Genomic DNA, 10,423 nt, shown 5'->3' on the forward strand with positions numbered 1-10,423 from the left:
GTATCAGAGCATTAGTTAAATGATGTAAGTGTAGTACTCATATCATGTTTGTTATTTCCAGGCAGGTTTTCCCCAGCAGTCTTTTTTTGCTTTATCCAGTGAAACTGTGTCATATGCCTTACCAATCTAACTGCAATGAAGCCTTTAAACTAGCTAAAATTAATATTTTCTTTTAGGGTAAACATAGTATTTTTCATCTCTCTTTTAATGAAAGAAAGGGTATTGTGACAAAGTGTGAAGGATAAATAAAATAACTCACATTCTTTCTTCCTTTCAAGGAAAAATCCACATAATCTGGACATCCACCACTGGATAAACAACAAATGCATGTTCTAAGTGGATAAATAATTAAGGCATCCAACCTCATATTACCTGCTCTTAGCCACTTTCCTCTGGCTAAATAATCTAGAAATTGGAATATCTGAATTTTATATTTGTAGTACTTCAAGTTGCTCGTTGACCTCAAATGATAGTTTGGGTAGACACTGGAAAATTTTTTGGTCTTGCACTGAATCCACTAGACTGTCTCATCTCACCATCATCCTCTTAGGAGTGTAATTCATCTACAGACAACTTACTGGTAGGAATCTGCTGTAGCCAAGTGCCCCAAATAGCACCTACTCAGCTGTCAATTAAAGCTTATTCTCTTTAAAGTCTGAGATCCATGACTTCAGTATTCCCCAAAACCAGCATCACATTGCTAGGATGCTAGGCATGGATATGAAGCATAATCATAGAATCACAGAATCAACGGGGTTGGAAAAGACCTCAAAGATCATTGAATCCAACCCTGTCGTGGTTACTAGACCATGGCACTAAGTGCCACATCCAGTCTCGTCTTGAAAACCTCCAGGAAGAGTGAGTCCACCACCTCCCCGGGCAGCCCATTCCAATGCCTGATCACTCTCTCCGTAAAAAATCTCTTCCTAATATCCAACCTAAACCTCCTCTGGCAGAGTCTGAGTCTGCACCCTTCTTGTCCTACTGCTGGTTGCCTGGGAAAAGAGACCAACCCCCACCTGACTACAACCTCCTTTCAGTTAGTTGTAGAGGGTGATAAGGTCTCCCCTGAGCCTCCTCTTCTCCAGGCTAAACAACCCCAGCTCCCTCAGCCTCTCCTCATAGCACTTGTGCTCAAGTCCCTTCACCAGCCTCGTTGCTCTTCTCTGGACCTGCTCCAGCACCTCAATATCCTTCCTGAACTGAGGGGCCCAGAGCTGTACACAGTAATAATGCAGAGATGTGTGTTACTGGAGAACTAATCAGGTAAGTGCACCCAGAGCCATATGCACAGCAGGTACACCCCTGTTTGATCCCTGCTGTATCAGTCCTATACCAGACTGACAGGACTGGACTTGACCTAGCCAACCATAGCCTATAAAATTCATCTGAACTCCATACCACACAGACCTACCTTCTTCAGTTCCACTGACATGAAAACCTCTGCACGACCCCAGCTGCTACAGAGTAAGCATGTCTAAATAATTATTTGACAAGTTCAGAGATCATTTAATATGCAAAAGAACAAACTAAAACCAAGAATCTTCCTTCATAGCTCCAAGTCCCATATAGACAGCTAGTAAAAACTGCAGTATGTAGTCTCATTAGTCATTTTGTTCTGAGTTGCAACTCTCAAACTGCACTCGTGAACAAACACTACTACTTCAGAAAAAGTGTAAGGCAGTGCTGAAAACTTGCTGCACACGGTCTGCCATATTTCCTGTGAGTCAATACACTGTAACAGATTTTCTGGCAACTCTTAATATAGGGTTATTTATTTTTTCACTAATAAAGACACAACCCTACATTCAAGACTGTATTTTAAACTCAAAAAAGATCCAAAATTTAATGAAAGCAGCAACTCCTTCTGAAGAAAAACACAGTAAGAGAACTTTTTCAAAGCTTGTAATGGATCATAATTCAGTAAAAATACACTACAAGTGAGATGGAATCATACAGCATCTTGAATTGGAAGAAATCCTTAAGGATCATCAAGTCCACTCCCTCCTACTTGCAGGAACATAACTTCACATAACTGTAAAAGACTTCAGCTTGTTTTTAAATAATCTTAAAATTTTAATTATGACTATAAAACAAAACACTCGATGCAGTGTTAAGAATCTGTGCAGAGCAAGTAGACATGAAAGCTATTGCACAATGTATCTGCTGAATCTCCTATGATCCAAGACTTCAGATTTCAGTTTTTGGCACTGGATTCCAACAGGTCTTTTGCTTCATTTATTTTTGTTGCTAAGTAAGGTGATCCACCTGAGAAGAGAAAGGGGAAAGGAATACCATTTACATATCAGTATTAAGAAACAAACTACCTGACCTGAAGCATCCCTTTATTACTCATTTTTATTAGCTCCTTCTTCCTACACAGATCCTTTTGATGCAATTGCTTAATAAATTACATTGATATGAAGTAAACTAATTGAAAAGGAAACATGAGAAATGTAATTAAAACTGAAGTCACTGAAGAATAACACTGCAGAGTTTTTCTCAGAGAGAAGACTGAAATTTGAAATCACTTTCCATCATTGTGATTTAGACTTGCAGTGCGATGCTTCTGCAAATGTATGCAAGGTCAGCTGTCTTGAACATTCACTCAAGCCTAAGAGCTATTATTTCCACTCACCCCAAAAACTGAGAGGCAAAATTTTAAAATAATTTTGACAAAGAATTTTTGTGTGTACATGCACACACACACCACCCAAGGCTCTCCTGTGCTAGATGCCCAGAATTACCAGCCAGAAAACATCACATTAAAGCTATTTAAACATGGTATGCCTTCTAACTTCTAGTCCTGAACACTGTCATTGCTTTACGCTCCATCTAACAATCTGATTACAGTTCAGCAGTCTTCTTGTGTTTTGTTTTTTTTTTTTTTACTCTCCCCTTGAGTGCCAACCATCTGTCTACAGTCACCAAAAACATTACAAGGTCTAGATCAGTAACTTACCACTTACTATAATACACCTTCATTTTTTATGTGAAAATATGATTCCAGTAGTATTGTGCACTGAACAGCCTTTTCCAAGGCACCTGTTCAACCATATTTTTCATTCATCATTTAATTCATTCTATTAATCCGGAAAAGTTAATGGTAGAAAAAACATGCAGAGCTAGTTGCAGACACACAGAAATAATGCAGAACTAGTTGTAGACACTTAGAAATAAAAACAAAAAGTCAAGATTTGCTTAAGGACTTCTTTAGGACATTCCTGCAGGAATCCAAATCAGTAAAGTGTCCTTGCATGGTGTAGCAAAACTGAAAAAAGTAATTAAGTTCTCTTTTTCACACTCTGGTTTTGTTTGAATGTAGTCCTAATAGGTAAGACACGCTGCAGGCACGTAAGGCAGGGCAAAGGATGGGTAATGAATTGGCTACTGAAAAAAAGAATTCATATTTTCCTCTTTTTTTCAAATCAAATAGCTTTTTGGCAAGGAATAGGATTTACTACATTGAGTATTGCTTCTTTCAAAGAGTAGATAAGAGGATCAAACAGTAAAGACTAAAACCTGCAATAAACAATGGATTCCAAGTAATTTTTAAATGTGCATTGATTTTCTACATGTCTAGAGTACAGGATCTTAAAGTAAATTCAAATCTGCTGGAAATGTTTTCACTACATTTACATCCTTAAGTGCCATATTAATTTTGTAGCCCTCCAATGAGAGGAAATTCAATCTCATGATTGCCTAAGTGTTTGTTTATAATTAGGGAAGTCCAAAAGGCTTCTCTCTCCCTCTTTTTCTGTGAGAAAATATTCTTTCATAAAAGTAGTAACTAATAAGTTAACATACAATGTATTAAGAACTGTAAAGGTTAATATGCAACTATTTTAGTAGTACTCACTGGGAACATTATAATGCAAATTTCTATATATTTCTTATTTATTTCTAGTAGTTCTCTCTTTACATTTTGGATCTCAGGTAACATATGTAACTTTTAAAATCTGCAATTACTGCCCTTTCTTCTGTCACCTCCAGTTGGTAAAATATTTTAAGATGACATTCTAACATTGAGTATTATTTTTCAAAGCACATCTGTGCTACCCACAGCCAGGAGAAATCAAGATCTATACACAAGCAAACAAGTCTGTCTGTGATGCCACATGTTCAAGATTACTCCAGGCTCTCACACTGCAGCTGAAGATATTACACAAATTTTTTTTCTACAGCCATGCCAGAAGAGCTTTGGGGGCAGCACAGAGGCACAAATCCCTTCAACTGGTGTTCCTACTGAGAAAATGCTCTGTCTTAACAGCACACAGGACGGCTCGCTACATCCATCTAAGCCTACACTGTGCCCAGCTGCAGGTGCATTACAGCTGTAAGAGCACATCGTTAAAATCTTCGTTAGGGTCGTTAGGATCTTCCCAACAGGAATTACTTCTTCAGGTCTACTCAACATCCACACGGAGATTCACTGTTCTTTCTGGCTCACGTCTCCAAACACTGCTACAGGAAACTCAAAAGTTCATTATCAAAATATTTGTGACCTAATGGTGGTTAAGAGGCCTTTGACCATCATAATACATTAGAACTACAAAAATTTCTTTTCTATGTCTGTACAGCTTACACGTTAGAAAAAGTGTAAAAAACGGAAGTGTTAAATAAGCAGGACAACTTTAAAATTCAACTGAGAGGTGAAGACAAAAGCATCAACTAATCACTATCCATGGTCAGTGGTCACAGTTATTTTTTCATTTTCTTAAAATGGGGTGCTGTCAGGGAGCCCTGTAATTCTGTCAACAAGATATAAAACCCCTCTGATTTCCCCTTTTGACTTTTGAAATAGAGTGCAACTCTTCACCATCTGTTATTTTAAAGTAGAAACAGCAATGAACATATGGGCTTTCTTTCTCAACCAGCTGTAGTGTAGTTAAAGTTATAATAATAGCCTTTCTCTAAAATATATTTACATTAAAAACTTGGCCAGTAAAGCAACAGTGCCCAGCTTTACATTCCTTCCAAGTGAATTCTATAAAGTCTGAAATTCATCAACAATGTACTTAGTAACTGCAGAACATTTCCTCACAGAAACTTACTCTCATGAATGTGACTGGTCCATCTCAGTTCAAAAAAAGAATGTCAGTTTAATGTAAAATTTTTATAGCTTTTTTTTTCTTATTTTTGAATAAGTTTTTGCAAAGTGTGGAAAATTGGTCCCTGAGCTCATAGTTTTAACTGAAACAGCACAAGTACAGAACTAAGAAAGATAAGTAAAACTGTAGTTCATAAAGCCCAGTTTATCTGAGAGAAGACACACAGAAGCTCAAGTCAATAAATAAACATGTGCACTCAGTGGTGATTTACACAGTCACTAAACTTAAAGGATCTAATTTAAGCCTCTTCCTTTCCATCTCTGATTAAGAAAAATCATAATTATTTACCTTTATCAGGATGGTTCAAAATCATGATTTTTCTATGGGCTGTTCTGATTTTGTCCTTGCCAGCAGATAGACTGCAAAAACAAAGTGAAGTGCTTACCAGAAATGCCAATGTGCTCAGGCTAAAAATTAACAGTTTGTACTGGCTTCAAAAATAATTAAAACGAGATTTTCACCATCTTGTGGACAAAACATAAAACTGCATCTCTGAGGAAGTAAAAATAACAAAGGCATGTAAGACACAGAGAATGGCATTTTTCAGAAGCCTCTGTATTTGACACATAAAATTATCTTTCAGGTTTTTGTACAACACAATGCATCTACTCATTAAAATAAACTATTTCGAGGGGACAAAAAACCAAAAAAACCAACCCAAACAAAAAAACCACAAACCCAGCAGTTCTAAGGTGTATCTGGCTGGTTATTCTAGCATTAAATGCAGAAAAAAACAATTTTTTTTCTCCTAGAAAATAAGTACTTTTATGACCAGTGACAAAACAACAAATATTTAATATTATCACATTTTGTTCTACTGTAACTATTTTTATAGCTGCTATAAATATTTCATCTTTCTGCTGGGGCCTGAAAAAAAGCCCTGCATGTGTTATTTTTGCAAAGCTGTTCACCGTGTTCCATTCAGGGACATGATGATTTACAGGTGCTACCTACATAATGTTTCCTTCAATGACAGATATACGAAATATGTACTTGGCCTAAATTAAATACTTACCTTACCAGACAAATAACCACTTCTGGATACAGCATGCCAACACAGTAAGGCTATCGTATGCAAAAGGACAGTTTGAATGACTTAGCTTTTTATAATTTGTTAGTATGCAGAAATAAATCAGTGTTTTCCACTTCAGGTGACTTCTTAATCAGTGATGATTCAATTAATTAATCTTTCTGTAGATACAGTTCGAATCCAAGGTATCAGCCTAACTAAATTCCCGAGGTAAACAACCTCTCCGATTATTATTCTGTCACAGTGAAATTAGGGTATGTTGCTAAAATAGTTCACAGAACTGCATAAGAAAAGATTATGTCAATGGAATACTTCAAGCAACCTAGAAAGCAAGAATCAAACCGAGGGTGAAAGGCCTTGAACTACATAAATACAAAACCAAAATTATTTGTCATCAGACAGCTAAAAATAACAATCATCCAGATTTTGATTTGTAAAGCTGTTTTCAATACTAAAAAGGAAAGCTGATATACCACACTTAGAAACTCAGATGGGTAAAGAGTAACTGGGGAAAAGTGGCAGCTGCATATTATGGAAAATCATGCAGTTCTGCTCCAAGAAGCAACTGTGAAAACGGTAGTTTACATCAAATTAGCTTAGTTTATGAGATACTCCTTATCCCACACTCAGACTGGTCTCTAAAGATTCTTAATCACTATAAAAAAGGGAAAAAAATCTAATGTCAAAAATCACATTTTCCTTGACTCACAACCTGAGTCACACCAACGTCATGCTGCCTCCTAACATCACCAACTGGCTCAGAAGTCTATCACCTTGGTGGGAACAGCCAATATGCTGCAGGGAAGGGCTGACATTCAGGGGGGCCTGGAGAGGCTGCAGGAATGGGGTGACAGGAACCCTTCACAAAGTTCCACAAGGACAGCTGCAGGGCCCAGTGCATGGGAAGGAAGTGTCCCTCACAGTGCTAGAGGATGGGGATTACCAGGCTGGGGAGTGGCTCTGCTAAATGGAACCTGAGGCACAGCAAGAACAGCTCTCCACTGCAATACACTACTATGCCTTCAAATCCAAACACAAGTCACATGTTTTATGAGCATTTTATTGTTTGCTTTTCAGCTTAAGTAGAATATTAGAATAGTTTATAAGACACTGGAAGTCTTGTACAAAAAAGCTATGATTTTGGCAAGAGTATTTCACATTCTCACAACATGCATCTGCTTCATTCAATACTTGCAAAACTAAAACATATTGATGCAACACCTACCTTACACCTAAAATAAGACTAGCTTCTCGCCTACTCATTTTCTGCTCAAATCCTCCTTTATAGTATGATGAAAGACTCTGAAAAGAAGAAAGGGGGGAAAAAGCAATGATTAGTTTCATGTACAAGGTGCCAGGAACTAAATCGCATTTATATGACCTCATTCAGAGCATTACATTCATCTATAATTTATTCTGAAGGCATGGAATGACTGCAAACCAGATAATATGAAAGGACTTCTCCCGAGTGCTAACACATGCAAAAACCAACTTAAAAATAACTGTGTTTTAACAATCTTCCTATCTGTGTCTTTATAATCTTCTACTGTTAACAAGAGATATTAATAGCTACAACTATTAAAATCCTACCTTCAGGCAAAAAAGTCCAGAATCAAAGTGCATACTAGCATAGGGTGGTACAGTGTTGGGCACAGCAGGGGAGAGAAACTGGGATATTTGTTGAGAACAGCATTGGTACCATCACAACAGAAAGTGACAAAAATGACAATCTTTGGTATCCAAGGAAATTATGGAAAATCGCTCCAGGTATTTCCACAAATAAAGGGGGTAAAAACAATGACAGATATAAGAACAGATAAATATCATACACAGATGAAAAGTCCGTATCTTTTTTCATGTGAATGAAGTTACTTCAAAAAATTATATCATGAGTTCTTTGAAGGAGCCCAGAAAAGTAACAAAAAGAAACAAGCAAACAAAAAAAGGCTTAGCATAAAGTCACAACCTCTGCTTCATGAAATCACTGAGCTGGAGAACACTAGAAAGTAGTAAAGTATACAGGGAAATCCTAACCAACTTTTGACTTTACATCCTTCCTGTGACACCAGTGACTGACAGTGATTAGATAAAGTATCTGGCATTAATTTTTTTTTAACTCATTATCATGTGAGACTTTATCCACTGTTCTAAGTAGGAAAGAAAAAACAGTGGGAAAAGAACACTAAAAAGGAGATGGAGGTGAAAGTAAATCATTACAAAAATTAATAGTCATAGGGAATGGACTGCAAGTATATTTGTCAACCATAAATCTATTTTAAATTAAGATAAAAAAGAAAAAGGTTACTGAACAATCACTGATGGTTAGCAGTGATCTCAAAGTATATGTTTCTGTAAGCCCCAGAGGCAGCAGATGTAGCTCCAAGACAGCCTGCCCTGAGGAACTGGCACACACAAATCACTCAACAAGACTGAAGTCTTTTCCTCAATGCAAAACCTATCAGCTGGGGAAAATAAGCTTCTTTTGTTGCTATCAAAGGAAGTCTGGCCTGAGAGCTGAGATTATTTTTAAGTGTTCCTTTTACCCCCAAGTAAAAATGTGCTTGGCCCTTAATAAAACATTCTTCTCATTAAATATAGCCATTCATATTCAGTGAGAATTTTGCCTTATGTCTACACAAATTCTCTTATGTAATTTCAAAAGCATTAAAGCATTTAAAGGGCTCTGTCTATGATACCTAAGCAAAGCTTTTAATTAAGCTTAGGAGAGACATTCACCCAAAACTGTGGTTGGGAAATACTTCACCTATTGCTACCATAAAGTCACACACAGTCACAGAAAAAAGATTTTTTTGGTGTGCTGTTATGATCCAAACACTAATTTTAGCTTCCTTCTTCCCACTCCAAATGATACAAGAAATAACCACTACCATAACACTACAAGTATCAAAGCTGAAGAAACACTGGATGTGGCATGCCTGCAACAAAAATGTGTTGAGGAACTGCTTTTATGGCAACAGAGTAACAAAAACCAGGTCAGTAACAGGGCACATACGCTTTGCAGGTTAGAGTATATAACACTAAGGGAGCACACAGAGCTTCTCCAGTTCTCAGAGAGCAAATGATGCTAATAATTTAATGGGCAATGGACGACACCCTTGAGGAGGCAGAACTGCACAGACATTTGCAACGATGCTGAACAATTACTATGGCCAGGAGAGAAAAGCACAGCTTAATGTCCTCTGAAAGATCTTCCCCAACTTCTCCCAAAGCAGCCTACGTGCAGATGGTTTTCTGAAAAGGTTAATTCTTTGCCCTTCAACTCTGGCATACAACTCTAACACAGGAGAACATTGTGTCATTATTCATGTAGAGTAGAGCAATATTTTAATTATCTCTAACATAGCTTGTCTCTGTCCTTGGTAGATTTCACCTAAAATACTGTTTGAAATAAGACAACAGGAAGGGATGGCTATAGGCTTACACTCAGAAATACTTCTTTATGTTTTTAAAGCCTACTTCCTTGACACTGTTCTAACCTCAGGAAGCCTTGACTCAATTCACTTCCAAGAGGAATAAAAAAAGAAATTCTGTTGTCTGTGTCCTTTGGCACATAAACAAAAACACAGTTTGCTGAATTGGTCTTCAAGAAAAAAACATGTTCTTCCCAGAATGAAGCATATAGCAAGAATAATCAATTCTTAAATTAAGATCTTCATGCCAAACAGGATTTAAAATGAAATGAATCATAAAAGTCATATTTCCCATTGGTTAGAAAAAAGGGCAAGAAACATTGAGCATTCATTTTAGGAAATATCTTGGCAAATTTCTATTTCCCTAATGAAACAACTTTTGCATGCTACTTAAACTGAAGCATAGTTGTAAATTCTAAGTAATGGCTGCAAAGATATTTTTCTGTTATGAGAACCCCTCACTGAGCAGGCAGTTCTACACACTTCATTATTTATTAACTCCAGCAGTTGCAAAGAAAATTCCGTACTGAAAAAATCATTGAAATGAACTCTCCATTTCTTTGTATTATTTGGGGGGAGGGGAGAGGCTATCGTTTAATTTACTGAATTTCCTTGCACGTTGTTACTCTTTAGGAACTTAGGTCAGAAAATTCTCCTTTCTAAACAAATGCATTAATAGCATTTGGTTTGGGTCAGGGGGAGGGACAGACAATGCCTGTACTTGCTTTGCAAGTGTCTGTTCCGTCTTGCAAATCTTCACAAAAGCAATTAGCTAAGAAAATCCAATGCATATGGACCACAACATCTTCAAGATACTTCTTCTGGCATAGCATATGGAAAGCATAAACACT

The 10,423-nt window shown here is 37.1% G+C and overlaps 1 protein-coding gene across 1 annotated transcript in view; it reads right to left on the reverse strand.

The window, feature by feature from the left end:
- Positions 1-2,197: 2,197 nt before the first annotated feature.
- DNAJC15 (DnaJ (Hsp40) homolog, subfamily C, member 15) overlaps positions 2,198-10,423 on the reverse strand; it is a 14,700-nt gene continuing 6,474 nt past the window's right edge. The window contains exons 3-5 of the mRNA XM_009070032.1: positions 7,367-7,443; positions 5,400-5,470; positions 2,198-2,268 (exon numbers count right to left, since the gene is read on the reverse strand). Coding sequence (XP_009068280.1) covers positions 2,198-2,268; positions 5,400-5,470; positions 7,367-7,443 — 219 coding nt within the window. The remainder of the gene's footprint in view (positions 2,269-5,399; positions 5,471-7,366; positions 7,444-10,423) is intronic.

Source organism: Acanthisitta chloris, unplaced genomic scaffold, assembly GCF_000695815.1.
Source record: "Acanthisitta chloris isolate BGI_N310 unplaced genomic scaffold, ASM69581v1 scaffold2600, whole genome shotgun sequence".
Classification (NCBI taxonomy): Eukaryota; Metazoa; Chordata; class Aves; order Passeriformes; family Acanthisittidae; genus Acanthisitta; species Acanthisitta chloris.